This window comes from Paramormyrops kingsleyae, chromosome 10, assembly GCF_048594095.1.
Source record: "Paramormyrops kingsleyae isolate MSU_618 chromosome 10, PKINGS_0.4, whole genome shotgun sequence".
Classification (NCBI taxonomy): Eukaryota; Metazoa; Chordata; class Actinopteri; order Osteoglossiformes; family Mormyridae; genus Paramormyrops; species Paramormyrops kingsleyae.
Genome location: NC_132806.1, coordinates 34,437,021 through 34,455,828, shown reverse-complemented (window position 1 = coordinate 34,455,828; position 18,808 = coordinate 34,437,021). Strand labels below are relative to the sequence as shown.

At 50.9% G+C, this 18,808-nt stretch overlaps 1 protein-coding gene across 2 annotated transcripts; it reads left to right on the top strand.

Annotated features, from left to right (window-relative positions):
- The first annotated feature begins 2,151 nt into the window (after positions 1 to 2,151).
- LOC111860722 (ubiquitin domain-containing protein 2-like) lies at positions 2,152 to 18,734 on the top strand. 2 transcript variants are annotated; one of them, XM_023844686.2, is made up of 3 exons: positions 2,152 to 2,370; positions 10,182 to 10,418; positions 17,943 to 18,734. In XM_023844686.2, exons 1-3 carry the CDS (start codon positions 2,301 to 2,303, stop codon positions 18,341 to 18,343), a joined length of 708 nt encoding a protein of 235 aa, XP_023700454.2. In that variant the 5' UTR covers positions 2,152 to 2,300; the 3' UTR covers positions 18,344 to 18,734. The 2 variants fall into 2 exon arrangements, with proteins under 2 accessions (XP_023700454.2, XP_072573852.1); XM_072717751.1 differs by lacking the exon at positions 2,152 to 2,370 and adding an exon at positions 3,559 to 3,693.
- Positions 18,735 to 18,808: the final 74 nt, after the last annotated feature.

Genomic DNA, 18,808 nt, shown 5'->3' with positions numbered 1-18,808 from the left:
TGAGTCTGTGACGAATGGCAATCAAAATAAATCCCTGAGATTTACATACAACAAATCTGCACTTATCCTGGAGACAATTCTATAGAAGTCTGACCGTAAGTGTATTAATTATAAAAACATTTCTATTCAGAAGTTGAGAGAGACAGAGCAACGCAATATCAACATATATTATTAATGAGAATAAAATTAGAAATGTCCTCGGGCAGAAAAGTATAACTGCTTATTACTGAGGCTGGAATGGCAGTAAAAACTGTCCATCCATCTTATGTAACAGCTTGTCCCATTAATGGGGCACAGGTGTCTGGAGCCTGTTCTAGAAGCTAGAGGCACAAGGCAGGAAACAACCCAGGATGGGGCAGCAAACTATGGAAGAGCGCAGGGCGCACGCACACACACACACACACGCACACACACACACAAACCCGCTCACATACACACACACACACACACACACGCACACTTTGGTAAGTCCAATTTACCTTAGCATGTTTTTGAACTGTGGGGGTTCCCAAAGGGAGAAAATGCCAACTGCACACATGGAGCCCGAGGCCCGAGGCCCGAGGCCCGAGACTCAAACCGAGATCCCAGAGGTAATAGTGCTAACCACTGCACCACTATGCTGCCCGAAATCTGCAATCATCCTGGCAGTTTTCAGGATAGACAATGCTGTCCCTGTCCCTGCTGTAATGGACTATTCTACTTCGAGACCTGGCTCTACCCAGCTTTCTTTTATCACTGGAGTCTACCGGTTGTTCAATGCCGAGCGAACTGGCACAAAGACACAAGACTGCCATGACATCTCCCTTGTCTGATACTGTCTCATTAGAGTGGTAGGCAACTTGTGAAGAGACGTGGAGAAAACACAAATAAATGAACGTATGTAAAAAGACTAACCTTAGCAAAAGAGAGACCTAGTGTAATACGCCCCCCCCCCCCCCCACCCCCCACCCAGATCAGTAAGTCTTACCTCTGGCATCCCTGTGATTTGATTAGAATATTTTTTTATATTCCATTATTTATCAATCCATCTTGTTTCTCTCTTGGCTACAAAAATATATCCAATGCCCCCCTTAGGAGCCCCCTACCCATGTCAGCTTAGGGCCCATAGAGCAGTTAGTCCACCCCTGGCTGAACATAAGAGTGGCGCTTATAGTTACTGCATTAAATCTGACTTTCAGTTACAAAAATTTTATAGAGATTTTTTTAAATGTGAAACAGCAGCATTGAATATTTTGGACACAATGTTGTGTCATAAGTGATTTTAAAGTTATTTGCAGTTATTTTGGGGAGAATAAAACAGATCAAGAAAATGGAGTCTGTACCCTGCCTCACTAACAGTGCACTTTCCTGCTTTGATTTATACTTAATTATCCGTTAGATTCATGGGAATGTAAGTTATACAATGGGGATATAAAAACCACTACGTTGCAAACCTAAAATACTATCAGCGTAGATCTGACATATGAGTTAATTGCCAGCTTCCACCTCCCCCAAAAGCGCCAGTTAGCAACTTCCAGAACAATTTCACCTTACACGCATATGTGAATGGATTTGTAATGACGGAATAATGTCTCCCCCAGCATGGGCACTTCTTGGGGAGCAGAAACAGTGACCGACGAACAAACGGACCACCAAGCCTCAGATATACTACCGAAAGCGCAGGCAAAGGCACCTTAAAGGCAGACCTCCAGGCAGGGTGAACTGACGCGGCGATGCGATTTGGCTAATAGAGAAACTCGTTACCGAAAAGTAAGATAATCGTTTATTATTTAATTCAGCCGATACATTTCAGTTATAGCATGTATTGCAATGAGTGTGCACATACAAGTACAGTAATTGTGTTATTCAGGATGTGGTTAATGATTCCGCCGTCGTTGTCATGACTGCCAACTAACTCAACTGTGCAACTAAGTGCGATGTTGCAAATTAAAGTGGAAAATGAGACATCGGCTACCAGCTACACGACCACCAGTAACCGGTAGCCCAGCTGTCTGTTTCCTTCGTGAAGTATCCGAAAGGTCTCTAAAGCTTCTCCCGGACGCTTTGACATGCCCCGGCAGATCCTGCAGCTGCACGCCTCTTCTCTCTCTCTTTCTTCTCTCCGTCACTCGCATCTTTCTTCTTTTCCTAATTCCAGCTCTCCCCCACCACCCCGTGATCATGAAAGCCGGTCACCTTGTGATGATGTGTGCACAGCCCGCCCCTTCCCAGGCGATGCTCGCCTCTGCTCCGAGAGGAAGGGAGCGGAGCGGAGGGGGGGAGCGCAACGAGCCGAGCCGAGGGTCCGCGGCGGGGCACCCATGGGCGGCTGTGTGGGCAGTCACCGCGACTCCTCGGGCAGCCTGAACGAAAACTCGGACGGAACCGGAGGTAAGCAGCCAGTCGTGCCTAGTTTGAGATGTTTTTTCGGCTCTTTCTTCTTCCGCCTCGCGGTCCCTCGTCTCTGTCCTGTGCCGCTGCTCTTCTCGTCATGACTTGTAGACGGAGCTCCGGTTATTGTGTATCTATCACTTAGCCTGTTAGCCTTGGGCTTTCAAATTCTCGCTTTGTTTTGCTTAAGTAATTAAGTCAATTTAACCCAACAAACTACGTGCTGCGCGTTAAATCGACGCGCTGGTGATTGCACGCCTTTTGTCTGTATTATAATTCCTTGTGTGTGTGTGTGTGTGTGTGTGTGTGTGTGTCCGTGTCCGTCCTTACTGTTGGTGGCTTTCTTCTTTTTTTTTTAAACAAGTTAGCTGTTTAAATATTTAATAAATATTTAATATGGGTCACAGTTCTCATCCCGATGCGACTAACTCTACCCGGCGTGTGTTATTATGGAGTAATCTGTGAAGTATTGCACAACGTGTCTTTGTAGGTCTTCATTTATCTGCGACTTTGTTTCATCGCTCCTGGGGGGATGGCGAGGTGTGTTTAAGTAGAAATAAACAATGAAACATACAAAGAGGCAGAGAGAGCCGCTGTCAAAGCAGAAGGAGATAGAGAGAACGCTTATTAAGTTCCCTGACAAGAGACGCTTCACTTAGTGCCCTCGGGTTTGCCTTTCTGTATTTACTTTGTGTGGCTGTGTGTGTTTTTTTTTGTTTGTTTTTTTTACAGATAGGCGTTAATACGGACGTGCGAAGCTTGCAGTATTTGTGTCGTCGGCCGCGATAACTTTGCTTTTTTGCTGGAGGCCTTCTTTGGTTTCGTGGTAGTTTTAGGATTGGGGGAGCAGTTGTGGCGACGATGGTGTCACCAGCTGCACCACCTGCAAGACTGCTGACAGGCCCTACATAGGCACACCCTTTCTGTATGTGTGTTGGGGGGGGGGGGATGCCGTCGTGTTTTACGGATTACAGTCTAGGAGCGAAAGCAATGGGACAGCCAGCTAGGCTGAGGGGCGAGTCGTGCCCCTGTCTCTTTGCCCGAAAAGGGCCGTTTACAGGGCCGGCACGTACTAGGGGTGGGGCCGGGTGGGGTGGGGCCATGCCAGAGTGTATATTCTTGTTGAGTAATTTATTGGGCCTTTTTGTGCCAGTCACTACCTGTTACTCTTTATCTTTCAAAATATAAATGCTCTTTCCGTTGGCATTTCAAGAAACGGGAAATGAGGCTGTCGAACGGTTCACTTGAGAGACAAAACACTTGTGGAGTTTGTTCTCCGACAATGAAGAGGTTTATCTGTGTTGTTTGGGTTCTCGCCTTAAGGTATTGACTGTCTCATTGCTTACCTCGTTTACTGATTAATTCATGTTATTCTTTTTCTGACATGGTGATTTGAAATGATGGTTACATCACTGCCTTCTGCATATTTTATATGCCCTGGAGGCCTGGTACCATCCTCATGCTGACATGTCAGACACGTGTCAGTTAACCGGCATTGATACCTCCTGCGGTCGGCCTGATCTTCCTGGTCCATCTCCATCACGTCACCCCAGAGATCTGGCTCCAGAGATCCAGGAGCAAGAGGTTCAGCTCCAGGCTGAAGCTGCTTCCTGGCCTCGGCGGGCTCTGACGCCACTCGGAGCGGATACCAGATTCTTTGAATAACTTGGCAGGGGTCGAATTTGAGCACCTTGCACCCCCTCACCTTAACCCTTTCTGGTTTTGTTCTCTTCAGTGTAGTTGTTGTAATTTTAAGAATGAATTTGCCGGCCCTCGCTGTGTGTGTGTGTGTGTGCATGTGTGTGAGTCTGTGTACATGTGTGTGTGTGCCATTCTCTGGATCTCTCACAGGTGAGATTGCCTTGAACAGTCACGATGGGGAACAGGCTCCAGGACTCGGGTGCTTTTTTCGGTAGTGAGCGTGGCTAGGGCTGTACGTACCGCGCTGACGTCATGGTGACACCAGCTGTTCACTGGCAGTTTACCTGTAATATAATACTGGCCCTCATTCTGCCAGTTATTTGTTCCTCTTGTGTACGGGGAGGCCCTGACGCTTTCCGACTTTGCCTTAAGTTTGTTTGAGTTTTGGATGTAAGCAGCTGGTATTCCGAGGTTCGGCGTCGGAAGGAAGTCCAGGCAGTGTGGTAAAGTTTTCGTTCGCAGACACAGCATCCGAAGTGTGTAACGTTAGCTGCTCCTCTGACCCGGTCCCCTCGGTGAAGTTGGACCCAGGGCTGTGCTAGGAGATCATTGGTCGTGTGTGTGGTGTGTGTGTGTGTGTGTGTGTGTGTGTGTGTGTGTGTGTGTGTGTGTGTGTGTGTGCTAGCCTCAGGCTGCACTCAGAGGTCACGAACTTCCACGCATGCCATCTTCTCTAGGAGAGACACATCAGTTAATCATGCCGGCAACCGCAATGGGCCACAAACCCAAAAAGAAAACACCAACCCGCCACTTCACTGGAGCAGAGTGTGAGTTACGGTCGTGCTAAATGTTTTATGTGAGTACGTACTTGTGGTGAGGCCAGGAGGGGCCGGACCGCCCTGTCCTGCCGGGCCTGAATCAGCCAGGCTTGGGTGTCAGGCTAACCCGGCGTAACGTGCAGCTGGCCGGCCCAAACCCCCTCCCCCCATAAGCTTGTCACCTGCAGGGTGGGGGTTGAGAGGGAGAGCCCGTAAGGACACGGCCAGGGAGACGCGTGTCAGCCCAGGATCCACAGCAGCACAGTAACTTATCGCTGTCCATGACCCGCATGGCGTAGTTGGGGAGCCATTGTGGGCAGGACCCTCTGCAGTGGGAGGGTGGATCTCAGACTCAGTACACCAGGCTCTGAGCTCGGAGCCCATGTTTGCCTCATAACACCCCCTCTGCACTGCCACGCATTCATATTAGGTGACGGTCGAGGCTTGTTGACAGGCAGGTCACATGTGTCTCCTTGTGGCTTTCTCTGTCCCTTTTGTGTTCTCTGCTACGGCTCCATGGTATGGCTGTGTGTGGTACCTTTGTCTCCTTCAAGGAGCTGCTCCTTTAAGATCACCACCCAGATGGTCCTCATTTGGGATTCCTGTGAAAATTAAATCCACGCATTTGTATCCTGCAGGAAAAAAAAAAAAAAATCATAGTGAGCTCTGTTCTTCCGTCACGTGGTAATTAACCCTTGGCGGCACAGGGAGATGCTCCACGCGTGACGCATGGATGTGAGGGCTTGGCCAGGTCCTCTCTCCTCTTACATCAGCATTACATCAGAGCGCCTGCCTTTCATGTGTGTGTTGAGGACAGAAATGCCAGCAGAGTTTCTGTGTGTCATGTGACTGCGTTCCCAGGGAATTTTGGACTTTTTTTTTGTTATTCAGATATGTAAAAATACAATTTTCAAGCCAGTATATGCCTTAAAAAAAGTCTAATTACAAAATTCAGGCTTGTGTAGTAATTTCATTAAATCCGCAGCTAATATATTGTTCTTGTGTGGTGCTGCATGTTCTATCGTGTATAGTGGCAGCAACACACAGGAAGCCTGTGATATATGTTTATTAATGTAAGGTTCTCCTTGTTCTCTTTCTGTTACCAGTTTGGTCTACCTACTTCTGTTTACTTTGAAGACAAACTTTAAACCCTCAATTTGGGTCACTATTGAAAAAACATTTGCGAGAATAAAGTTGGAAGTTGGTCGACACTAATTCTTCATATTGGAATAAGCGAAAATTTCCTTTCCAAACATTTGTAAGTAATGAGTAGTTAAGTCAAATTATGCATATTTATACCCAGCAGCTTGGCCCCTTCCCTTGGATATTTTAGTGCTTGTGTCACAAACAAATGAACGGACGCTGATTAATTTTGAAACACTGGCTGCATATTTCATGTATTTGTCCTTCTTTTGAATGTACAGATAAACATCCCAGAGAGAACAGAGGTTCACTTGGACATGTTGGGGGATGTTCTTAGGAAGAGGGCTGAATGCCATCAAAATCGGACATTGGAGGCTCGGCTTATTCCCAGGGGCAGGAGCCAGAAGGACAGTGGAAACTCACTCAGAAAGAAAAGCCTCTCTAGGCAGCAAAGGCGTGAGCCCAGTGCCCAGCGCCCTGCAGGACAGTTTAATTAGAGCCTGACTGATACAACGTTCTTCAGCGTCTCCTACCATCTGTACATTCAGAGCCCCCCATTAATCAGCTGACTTTACAGATCATCTTCACCTGTATGTGTGTCTGTGTCCCTGTGGATGTACAGTACCATGAGAAAGTTCTTTGTCCCGAAAATACAGTTTTTGGAGATCTTTAATATTTATTCCTAATTTAAAAGGGTATAAATGATTTAAAGATAACCAATCTGTAATATGCTCAGACACGTGGTAAAGATGATCAGAGTGATCGGGCAGTATTTAGAGATCCTTCAGAACACTGAGATGGATCTGTTAAAGGAGATCTTTCTGAACGATCGCATAGGTAGCTGCTGCGTGTCCACGCTGCATGATATGAAGTATGCTTCGTAGCAGAAGAGTTCGGGGTGTTAGACGGCAAGAAACACTTTTCTCTTAGACGATAATTTTGCTAACAACCTGGGTGATCCTATAGATATTTGAAAGAACTCTTGGGTAATAGGATTAAAGCTGATCAAATTGATGTTTTTGGCCACAACCAAAACCATTACAGCACGACATGAGGTATGGCTGAGCTTCTGCCTGCATTCCAAGACAATATGCCTTCACCAATGGAGCCTCAGATTCTGAAACATACCAATACTGTCTGGTTCTTTATCTATGAGATTAAGTTAGAACAGTACCTATTCTCCAAGTGAGACAATATCCCACACATCCTATGCATTCCAGCATGTCTACCAAGGAACAGATTAAGAGCACAACATTCTGATTTGGAGTGAAATTCCAGAAATCAGCCCAGCTGAGATGTTTTGGGACTTGACTTGGGCTGTTTAGCAAGGCAGTCTTGGAATCTGGAGTATTTGAAGCAGTTCTGTCAGCAAGAATGCACAATATTCATCAAGGAAGACGCTCGACACGTCTCCAAAATGTGGATTGGCCGTAAGATGTGGGTTGACTTATTGGAGATAAGGGATTGGCTTCAGTACGCAGCGACAAGCATCTTTTCGGTACACACTCTCAATCAGTGCAACAGTTAAAGAGAACGTAAGTTTAAAAATGAGGTTCTCTTTAGGGGTTCCAGTGCAGGATCCCTTTGCGTCTGGGGGTTCCAGGGCAGGACCCCTTCGCGTCTGGGGGTTCCAGGGCAGGACCCCTTTGCGTCTGGGGGTTCCAGGGCAGGATCCCTTCGCGTCTGGGGGTTCCAGGGCAGGACCCCTTCGCGTCTGGGGGTTCCAGTGCAGGACTCCTTCGCGTCTGGGGGTTCCAGGGCAGCATGTCTGCGTTAAGCTTGTGATGCACGCTGTCAGTAGTTATTCACATGCATTAGCTTGTCTCAGTGGGTGATGCTGCATTTGCTGGTCAGTTCCATTGTCTCCTTGGAGCACTTTGTGCAGGTAGGATGCTGACATGGTGAAGGCTGCATGTGTGCGTGTTTGTGTTTGTGCGTGTGAGAGTGTGTTTGTGTGTGAATTTGTGTGTTTGTCGTCCTTTGTGTCTGTGCATGTGTCTGTATGTCCATTTGTGTCTGTGCATGTCTGTGTCTGTCTGTGTGTCTGTGTACGCATGTGATGCCTTTGACGCTTTGCACAATCTTCCTCGCTGGGTGTACGGTCTCCGTAGCTTTGAGGAAGTATGATGTTAGCCACAGGCGTCAGCCAGCATAGGTAGCCTGCACATCCGCCCATGACCTTTGACCCATAACAGCTCGAGTCAAATCTGAACATGTACGTGATGTAAAATAAGCAGAAAATGCAAATGTAGTAAATCACTGTAAGAATGACATTTATCTTTTAGTGAAATTCTAATGTAGCATTTTCTGCTTGTTGGGGGAGGTTTATGCTGACCATTTATCTTACATGGCTAGTGTATAAATGCCACTGTTTCTGCAGGAAAGGTGCTGCATGTTGTGTAGCGCTTAAGGAAAGCCGCCATCTTGGTGCGTAGGCAGGCTATCATAAGCTTACCTCCAGGTGGAAGCCAGGGTGACTGGCTGCGGAATGATAACTTTGTGCTGAAGAAAGATGTTACGATCCAGAGCAGCTCCTGATGTCATCAACGGCTTAAGTGTGTGTATGTGGGGGGGGTGCATAGGGGTGGGGGGGGGGTATGCTGATATACATGTGGACGCTTGGCTGTCATGATAACACTACAATGTGAGAGGAAGTGAAAATCACAGATGTTCATCCTGAAAGAAGAAGCAGAATCCCCTGACAGCTAACCCCAGTGAACAGCAGGGACTCGCCCAGCAGAGACTCGTGCCCTGGGAGAAGCTCACGCCCCGGCTGAGCCTCACGCCCCGGCTGAGCCTCACGCCCCGGCAGCGCCTCACGCCCCGACAGAGCCTCACGCCCAGGACAAGCTCACGCCCCGGCAGAGCCTCACGCCCAGGAAAAGCTCACGCCCCGGCAGAGCCTCACGCCCAGGAAAAGCTCACGCCCCGACAGAGCCTCACGCCCGGGAGAAGCTCACGCCCCGGCAGAGCCTCACGCCCCGGCAGAGCCTCACGCCCCGGCAGAGCCTCACGCCCCAGGAGAAGCTCACGCCCAGGAGAAGCTCACGCCCCGGCAGAGCCTCTCGCCCCGGCAGAGCCTCTCGCCCCGGCAGAGCCTCTCGCCCCGGCAGAGCCTCTCGCCCCGGCAGAGCCTCTCGCCCCGGCAGAGCCTCACGCCCCAGGAGAAGCTCACGCCCCGGCAGAGCCTCACGCCCCAGGAGAAGCTCACGCCCCAGGAGAAGCTCACGCCCCGGCAGAGCCTCACGCCCCAGGAGAAGCTCACGCCCCAGGAGAAGCTCACGCCCCGGCAGAGCCTCACGCCCGTGGATATCACAGAGATGTCACCGCAGAAGATGTCAGAGCTTCACAAGCTTTTGCACTACAGACGCATGTGATGTGTTGCAGTCAGCAGAGACCATATGGTCAGGCAGATGCTTATACGGGGTAGGGGGGCTGTCATGGAGGCCTTCTAGAGTTACAGAACCCATCTCAGACAAAAGGTTCTGCGTAATGCTGGCCAGATGTTTCCCGTATCCTGTGCGTCAGGGCTGTGTGTGGGGAGCGGTCACTGCTGGTCCCCCTTGTGTTGGGCGGGTCTTTATTTAAGGTGGGGGGATCGATCATCTCACACAGCCCCAAATAGCAGTAACATCACAACGGGTGCCCCTCTGTGTTCTGACACTGTGTGTGTGTCTGTCTGTCTTTCAGTGTGTGTGTGTGTGTCTGTCTGTCTTTCAGTGTGTGTGTGTGTGTGTGTGTCTTCCTGTCTACCCAGAGAGCACATGAGGCAACAAACTCCAGACAGATGTCAGGTGGGAAAAGTAGTGAAAGAAAGTTTTCCTAGACTTTTCTGTGACCCAGGAAAAATGAAGAGCATTATTACAGGATTAGCATAGATTATGACAGACCTTTAAATGAACCAAAAAGGACGCCTGGTCATGTAAAGGGCCCTCTGCTCATATCCTGACAATTGGGATAACAGCTGAAGCTGGCAGGAAGCCTTCTATAACGGGCTTCCTGGAAGCCTCTTCCCTCCACAGGGAAGCTGTGTTTTGGGGCTATACCGTGGCTTGCTTCCTAACGCTACCCCTTTAATGGACTCGCTGGACACCGGCCTCTTAAGCCTCTCTGGGTCGAGAGCCGATAACACCTGCTTCCGCACACCTCAGTGGCCACATCAGCATGGCTTGTGCGATGTTCACATGTCTGTCTCTCTCTGTCCCACAGTCGCTCTGGGACGTAACCAGCCCCTGAGGAGGGAGAAGCCCCGGTGGAAGAGTGACTACCCCATGACGGACGGGCAGCTGCGGAGCAAGCGCGATGAGTTTTGGGATACAGCACCAGCATTTGAGGGCCGCAAGGAGATCTGGGATGCTCTGCGGGCTGCCGCCCACGCCTTTGAGGGCAACGACCACGAGCTGGCCCAGGCCATTATTGACGGAGCCAGCATAACATTGCCTCACGGTACAGTGGAGCCCCCCCCCCCCCCAGAGCTGATGGTTTAACCCACCACCAGCTGCCTCAGGCCTGCCTTTCTTCCCCCCCCCTACCCCCAGAGCTGATGGTTTAACCCACCACCAGCTGCCTCAGGCCTGCCTTTCTTCCCCCCCCCCTACCCCCAGAGCTGATGGTTTAACCCTCCAACAGCTGCCTCTGGCCTGCCTTTCTTCCCCCCCCCCCCCCCAGAGCTGATGGTTTAACCCACCACCAGCTGCCTCAGGCCTGCCTTTCTTCCCCCCCCCTACCCCCAGAGCTGATGGTTTAACCCACCACCAGCTGCCTCAGGCCTGCCTTTCTTCCCCTACCCCCAGAGCTGATGGTTTAACCCTCCAACAGCTGCCTCAGGCCTGCCTTTCTTCCCCCCCCCCCCTACCCCCAGAGCTGATGGTTTAACCCTCCAACAGCTGCCTCTGGCCTGCCTTTCTTCCCCCCCCCCCAGAGCTGATGGTTTACCTGCCACCAGCCAGCCCTGGCCTGTCTTTCTGTGCTCGTTGAATTATTTTGGGATCACAGCAGTCTCTTTAAACACGCCCTCTGTGTCACATGCCCCTCCCCCCTCATGTACCTCATTCTAACCAGCTAATGAGTGACACTGAATGCCTTACATGGGGGTGGGGGCAGGGGGGGTGCAGTCCAGGCAAGTGACAAATGTCTAGCAGGACAAAGCTAGAAAGGAGGGCACTAGTGATGTTAGGTTCAACTCCTGGGAACCTGTGGGGGGGGGGGGGGGGTTGCTGAAGAAAGTTTACCAAAGTGCGACTGGAAGATCAACGCAAATTCCGTGACACAACAGGCCTGTCTAGACACATCACGGGCAAGGGGGGAATGGATTCAGGCTGTTGAGCAACAATTTGGCAAGTTATGAGAAATGAGAGATGTGTGGATGATGAGATGGGGGGGGCTGCTTCAGGTGAGTGAGCAGGGCGCTAGCCTGTGACAGCGCACATTTAAAGGGGTCTTTGCCAGCCTATGGGTCAGTCAGACAGAGTGTGTGGTTAGAACCTGAGCCCTCACCTAGTGAGAAAACCCACCAGAACCACTTACCCCCCACCCCTTCATCCACTGTGGTTCAGCAGAATGCTTGCCAAGGTCCATGTTGTGAATTGTGTAGCACCCTCCGCTGGGAGAGAAAGGTGCACTGCAAAAGTCGTGTTTGTTTCCTTTTGTGTTCCCTTTGAAAATACCGCCACTGTGCTGGAGCTTCCAGAATACCGCCACTGTGCTGGAGCTTCCAGAATACCGCCACTGTGCTGGAGGTTCTGCTCTTCTTCCTGATCGACAAGCTGGGCTCTGGAGCAGGACCATATTTAAAAAAGCTCCTTTTTTTGGGCAATGCACACATTGACTGTGTTCGAATTCAGGGGCTACATCCTTCTAAGACCGAATGCGTCACAGCAATATGACATGGGTGTCTCATTTTGAAGGCTCCTTCAAATGCGGTCTAGAAATATGTCCTCCTTTTGCAGGGTTGTGAAGGATCCACCCGTTGTATCCTTTGCAGCACAGCAGATTCATTGCGTGGACCTTCGAAGGACACAGCCAACAAAGGTTATGTAGACCACATCCTTCAATGGATACAGCCCCTGAATTCAGACCCAGCCGTCAGCAGCAGAAAGACATTTTCTGGTTAACCATAACCATAACCCTGGGTTCACTGTTCCCCCGCCATGTCCATAGTGGCCTCAAGGCCCCAGAAGAATCTCTTTTACCTCGCGCTTGTCAGATGCCTAACCCTGGTGTGAGGGAATCTGCCCCAGGCCCAACCTCCTTTACATATGAGATGAGAGATGTGCCAACCTTGGGGATGCAAGACGAGGTCATCTTGCACCATCTGTCTGCGCCAGCCTGAGGCGATGTGGCGTTTGATGGCTGTCCGTGTCAGTGCTGAGGAGCTGCAGCTTCCCTTCTGGGAGGAGTACATCCACCCCTCCTCTCCTAAAGGCCCTCTGAAGTTTGAGAGCTCAGCACCAGCTATTGCAGACTTACAGGACAGACCCCAACTCTGCAACAAGGTCTCATGAAGCTGGATGTAATTCTCATCTGCCTGGGAAAGTGTGATTTTTGATGTCGCACACAGCTTAATATCCTGCCGATGCCATCTGCCCAAATTCTGTTTCCGGGCCTGTCTCCCCCGTCCTGCTCTGCCCGGCCCCGCCCCGCCCCACTCTGGCTGCTGTGCTTGAGTCATTCCCCCTGGGCAGCGGACCAAGTCATCCATATTTCTGTGACAGTGATGACGATACCTGGGGGAGAAGCTTTCTTAAACGCCCTTTAGAGAGGAGTGGAGTTGGGATGCTGGCCAAACAGCTTCACCTCGCTGTTGCCTCGATATTGCGGAAAGAGGCCGAACCTTTTACTTGATTGGCTCTCAGAAGGATTCTCTGAGATGTGATTGGGCGTCAGCCATAGGCGGGTGAAAGCGAGAATTTCTCCTTGTTGCTGTGTTGCTTCTGTTTCTCACCCCACATCTTTGTGCAGCCTGGGCTGATGAAATGGGGGCGACTTAAGTTTCAGTTTAAGGGTGTTGGCCACTCATAAAACTTAATGAGGTGGGTGGGGGTTGCTCAGGGCACTGGGAGCTGTGCTGCTTATTTGAAACAAAACTTGTTTTACTAACAATAATAAAGAGATTTTAAAGACAGCGAGCAGGTGCTATTTCAGGAAAGCTGGCCCAATCAGCACCTTCAGCAGCTAGCGGTGGGACAGCTAGCGTGTCAGTTGCGGGACAGTGAGCCTGCAGGTGGCCTGGGACCCACACGGCCAGGAGAACCTCCAGGCACTGCCCGCTCGTATCGCTATAATCCGGGAATATCCCAGGAGGTTCTCAGGCTGGGAGTGATGGGAAAACTCAACCGGAAGCTGAGTAGGAGTTGGAGAGGTTCCCCTTCTCAGGAACACGGGGGGCATTCAGAGTTGGGATGGGCCCCCTGCTCGGGAAAGCCCCCCCAACATGCCTCTGTCTGAGGGAATTAGGTCCAAAGGCAGCCCCCTCACCAGCCCCTCCTCTACTCTGTCGGCTACCGCCATCGCGGAAACACTGTCTGATGTCTGACATCAGGGAGGCCAATTCATAGCCCTGATCGATGGCGAGGGTTTTAACGGGGCTCATCTGCTTCTCTGACTGCCTGGCAGGTATTGATTACTGGGGGGGGGGGGGGGCAGGGAAAGCCCTCAGCATCGCTGTCTAACAACAATGCTGTTCACGTGGCGCACTTAACGGAGCCTGCGGTTCATACACTCACCTCCCAACCCACCCGTCTGTAAAAACCCCGCTGCTGATGTATTTAGCCGCCGAAATGGCAGCCTGCCTGGTAACAGTGATGCTGCTGCATGCCATGGAGGGGGAGGGGCTCGTTACTCGTGTGGGCGGCACCCCGAGGTTCTGAATCCTCAGTCAGTGGCAGCATTCTGCCCATCAGCCTGCGGAGTGGAATTTGGCTATGGAGAAGGCCGTCCTGCAGAGAGCCCCATTAGCACCAAGGCTCCCGCCGTGCACAGGGGGAGCGTGTGGCTGACAGCTAGGGGGTTCCCCAGCTGACGGGTGGGGCCTGAAGCCGCAGGCATTTACAGCGCCTGCATTCCATCGGTGAGCTCACCTGCTAGTCAGCCAATTGAGCCACAGTCAGGACTCTGGTCACCACTTGCCAGTGTTAGATGCTCTGTAGAGCGCTTAGATGTGAGACCTGGAGCTCCTGAGAGGCCGCTGGGGTTTAGCGTGAGCCGACCCGGGGCCACAGGGTCACCCGGGCTCCTGAGAGGCCGACTGGGGTTTAGCGTGAGCCGACCCGGGGCCACAGGGTCACCCGGGCTCCTGAGAAGGCCGACTGGGGTTTAGCGCGAGCCGACCCGGGGCCACAGGGTCACCCGGGCTCCTGAGAGGTCGCTGGGTTTAGCGTGAGCCGACCCGGGGCCACAGGGACGCCTGACCTGATGCCAACGCGCTATGATATCAGCATGACCTTGGTGACTTCACCGTTCACCACCCATGTGTTTGAACTCGGCACTGTCCGCCCCTCCCCCCACATACATCCTTCTTTCTGACATATTACCTGAAAAGGGTGACAGCTGGCTGTCAGCTGTATGCGTGAAGTCCGCTCACATGTTTGGAACACCCTGGTTATACCAGGCCCTATGCTTTAATGCCCTGATTTCCTAGTTCATACCCCACAGTGGCTCTGCCCAAAATCTCACGCCCTGCGTATCCCTCAGTTTGGCACCTATTCCTCTCCTATTTCTATATTCCTGTTCCTGTTGGATCTTGTTCCTTTTGGGTTCTGTTCCTTCTGTGTCCTGTTTTGCTGCTGAATCTCTGACCAGTTCTTTGGCTCAGTTCTGAAGCTGACAGAGTCTGACCTCTCGGCTGCCAGCATCTGCTGCCCTCTCCCCACATCTGTCCCTGGTGTTTGTTATAAACCGACAGCTTGCGGGGCTCCCAGTTTTCTCGATGTTGAAAAGTGGCTTCAGTTTCAGGGCAGTGACCCCTGGTGGCAGGTTTTATGCATGCACAGCTGGATTTAAACGGACAGGGCTTTTCTGCGCTTGACAAGTTGCGTGGGTATTACTAGCTTATTTAATTTGGATTTTTTTTAGTGGATGGATTAATCCAGGCATATTTACCTGGTAATTTATGATAAAACATAAAGAAATTACCTTTAGAAAGAGTTTTAACTGTTGTGGTTTTCCCTGCTACTGAAAAATAACGCTGCTTTTGGCTTTGAGTTTAAGTGGAAACGTAACAATTGGGCTTGTGAGCAGGGCAGATTGTTATGGCAATTAGAGTAAAATGAAAATGTAACCTTTTATTTTTTAAGCAGACCAAAACTAAGACAGTTATCAAAACAAGCCAAAAGATGGCAGTATGATAAGCGGAGATGGAAATGGAACAGCTGGACGCTGGGGTTTTTCGGCATGGCACGCCCCCTCTGGCCCGGGGGGGTGCGGGTTGTAACCAGGGGTAACAGGAGGCAGGTGAAAGATGAAGTATGTGCATCACCCAGCAAGTCATATTTAGTATGTGCCAAGTCATTCATTTTTAAAACTCAGTTATTCACTCATTTCCTGTTTGTGTGATACCCAAAAGGCAGTGACCTCTAAATGCCATGGACTTTTTGGCTCTAACTTTGTACTTAAGAATTCCGTCTCAGTATGCATCAGCTGACACTGCTACCTCGCCCCCCCTCCTTTAGGCTTCGTTCAGGATGCAGACTGCCTCACCCCCTCCCCTACACTGAGGTGGAGACAGAGACTGCCTCACCCCCTCCCCTACACTGAGGTGGAGACAGAGACTGCCTCACCCCCTCCCCTACACTGAGGTGGAGACAGAGACTGCCTCACCCCCTCCCCTACACTGAGGTGGAGACAGAGACTGCCTCACCCCCTCCCCTACACTGAGGTGGAGACAGAGACTGCCTCACCCCCTCCCCTACACTGAGGTGGAGACAGAGACTGCCTCACCCCCTCCCCTACACTGAGGTGGAGACAGAGACTGCCTCACCCCCTCCCCTACACTGAGGTGGAGACAGAGACTGCCCCAGAAAAATTGTTTTGGAAGCATGTTTGATTAACAACACATGACTGATTTTGCCTTCATTTTCACTTTGTAATGTAATTTCAGGAAGGAGGGCAGATGACAGTTGCCTCTCATGAGTGTCAGCCCTTCTGATGCGATACTTTTCTGTTGTGCTGCGGTTTTCACTTCCCTCTTCTGTGGCCTTTCAGTCTGCCCCCACCCTGCAGCCACCGGGCTGAGCTTTCGCTGGCATCTGTGTCTCCGAGCCTTGGAGGCTGAGAATCAGTTTGGCCGCTTTTAGCTGTTTCCTCCAGCTGGTTCCGGGGTCCATCAGCCTGGGCGACCTACTACCATAACGTCAGCGACCACAAAGAGGGAACCTCCAATGCCACTGTGAGCGTGGTTTTACCGAGACTGGCTGTTTGGAATCTCTACGTTAATATTTGGCCTGAGAGGGGCCGCGGGACGTGCTCTCGTGATGTCACATATATGAAATCACTGTTTCTCTCCCAGGGTAGAGTCTCTTTTCAGTGTGAAATTTGGAAGGATGGGAAATGCAGGGACTGCTCTACAGGCGCTTCAGAAATTCAGAGGAAAAAGTTAAATGACTCAAGCGTCTCTGATTGTGTTGTGTGTCCAGCCTGCTAAATTGTGCTTTGCATACAGGGCACCCATTTCTGCTGATGTCCAAAAGGGACAGAGCTCCATAGGGTCCCAAATCAGGCCCAAAATCAAATAATTATAATATCTGAACTAAGTAAAAATAGACATCCTGGGCTTTTTGGAGGATCCACAGGTACCTGTCAGTTGGAAACGTCATCCTCCACCTGTGCTGCCAAAATTAAGGCAGGTAGCTTTGCTCTGCCCCTTGCTCAGCCAGTCCTCACCATTCGGGTTTTTCATCCACCCATCCTTCCATCTTACAAACATACTTCTAGTGCTTGGTCACGGTGAACCTTGAGCACAGGACGCAAGGCAGGGGGCAGCCTGCAGGGTATGCCAGTCCATCACAGGGCACAGGACAGGGGACACCCTGCATGGGATGCCAGTCCATCACAGGGCACAGGACAGGGGGCAGCCTGCATGGGATGCCAGTCCATCAAAGGGCACAGGACAGGGGACACCCTGCATGGGATGCCAGTCCATCACAGGGCACAGGACAGGGGGCAGCCTGCATGGGATGCCAGTCCATCACAGGGCACAGGACAGGGGGCAGCCTGCATGGGATGCCAGTCCATCACAGGGCACAGGACAGGGGGCAGCCTGCATGGGATGCCAGTCCATCACAGGGCACAGGACAGGGGGCAGCCTGCATGGGATGCCAGTCCATCACAGGGCACAGGGCAGGAGACAGCTGGACAGTTGCACCCTGGTGCACCTGAATAGCGTGTGCATGGACTGCATTAGGAATGCTACGCAAACACAAGGAGAACATGCACACTGCGCAGCCACTGGTGAGGGGACCGTGTAGACACAAGGTATTACAGTCCCTATAGTGCTGACTGCTAGGTTTCTATCTGCCTGTTTCGATAAAGGTAGAAAGTTTTGGCCTTAGGTCTAAAGGTCAGAGTGTATCATTAAGTGAAACCGCAACCTCATTGGTAAAAGGGAAGATGTACTTTTAATGTATGTTTTCTAGTTTGACAGAGAGTGTAAAATTACCCGAGAGAAAGCGGTGTGCTCTCACTTCTGCATCTCACCTCTCTGTCCTCCCCAAGCTCCCTCGCCTTCCTTCTTCAGCCCCCTCAGGTTTGATTCTTGGTCCTCACACCTCCTATTCCTCTCTCTTTCATTGCTGATTGGCCGTCTCTGACTTTCTCTAATGCTTTTCAGATGTGCCTCCTACTTCTGGATTTCTTTCTCATTACCTTTTATAATTCAGCACAAACTTGTTGCCAAATCAGCGATTTCCTCACTCTAGTTTTTTTCCCCCATGATGCCGTGCTGGGCTCTAACCTCTGACCCCCCTGCCCCCCCAGGTGCTCTGAACGAGAGCTACGACGAGCTGGGGAGCCGTTACCAGCTGCCTGTGTACTGCCTGGTTCCTCCCATCAACATGATGGAGGAGAAGAGCGAGCTGGAGATGGCGGACGTGCAGGAGCCGCCTCCCAGCTCCGGCCAGAGGAGCCGCCTGCGCCTGCGCCTCTCCACAGGCAAAGATCTGTGGCTGCTGGTGCGCAGCACAGACACGGTGCAGCACATGAAAAACCGCCTGCAGGTGGAGGAGGGCATTGCACCCGGCAGCCAGCGCTGGTTCTTTTCGGGGCGCCCGCTGACAGACAAAATGAAACTGGAGGAACTGAAGATCCCCAGAGACTATGTGGTGCAGGTGATCGTCAGCCAGCCCCCCCCACAGACACCCCCACCTGGGGAGAGCTAGATACGTGCTGGGCACAGGGAGGCGGGACGGGCGACGCTCCCGGCTAATGCTGTCCTTTATTATTATTGTAATTATTATTATTATTATTACTATTATTACTATTTGTATAGCCATTTTGGAATTTGCTTTGGTTTTGTACTCTTTTCTCCAATGTCTTATACTTCTGCTGGCTGCGTGAAACTGAACAGCAGAGGGGAGACCTTCAGCAGGGTGGGGGCAGGGGGGCAGGGATGGCATAGCAACTGTTGAAAGATCCGGAAGGAATTCGCCCCCTTGGACTTTCTGGCTCTTTATTTTTGATTGTTTGTTTGCTTTGTTTTCTTTTTATACACAAAAATAAACAAATATGAAGTTCTGAAGAATAAAACAAATGCTTCTTAGGAAAGGAAAATGTTTTGTGGTGCTATTCTTAAGATCGTGGACCAAAGCCATATCAAATGAGACCACTTTTATTTGCAGCTTAAA

Bases quoted from the DNA above. Each gene is read 5' to 3' on its own strand.
- LOC111860722 (XM_023844686.2), top strand. From the start codon at position 2,301: ATGGGCGGCTGTGTGGGCAGTCACCGCGACTCCTCGGGCAGCCTGAAC. The intron at 2,371-10,181 runs GTAAGCAGCCAG...TCTGTCCCACAG, and splicing joins AAACTCGGACGGAACCGGAG to TCGCTCTGGGACGTAACCAG. The intron at 10,419-17,942 runs GTACAGTGGAGC...CTGCCCCCCCAG, and splicing joins CAGCATAACATTGCCTCACG to GTGCTCTGAACGAGAGCTAC.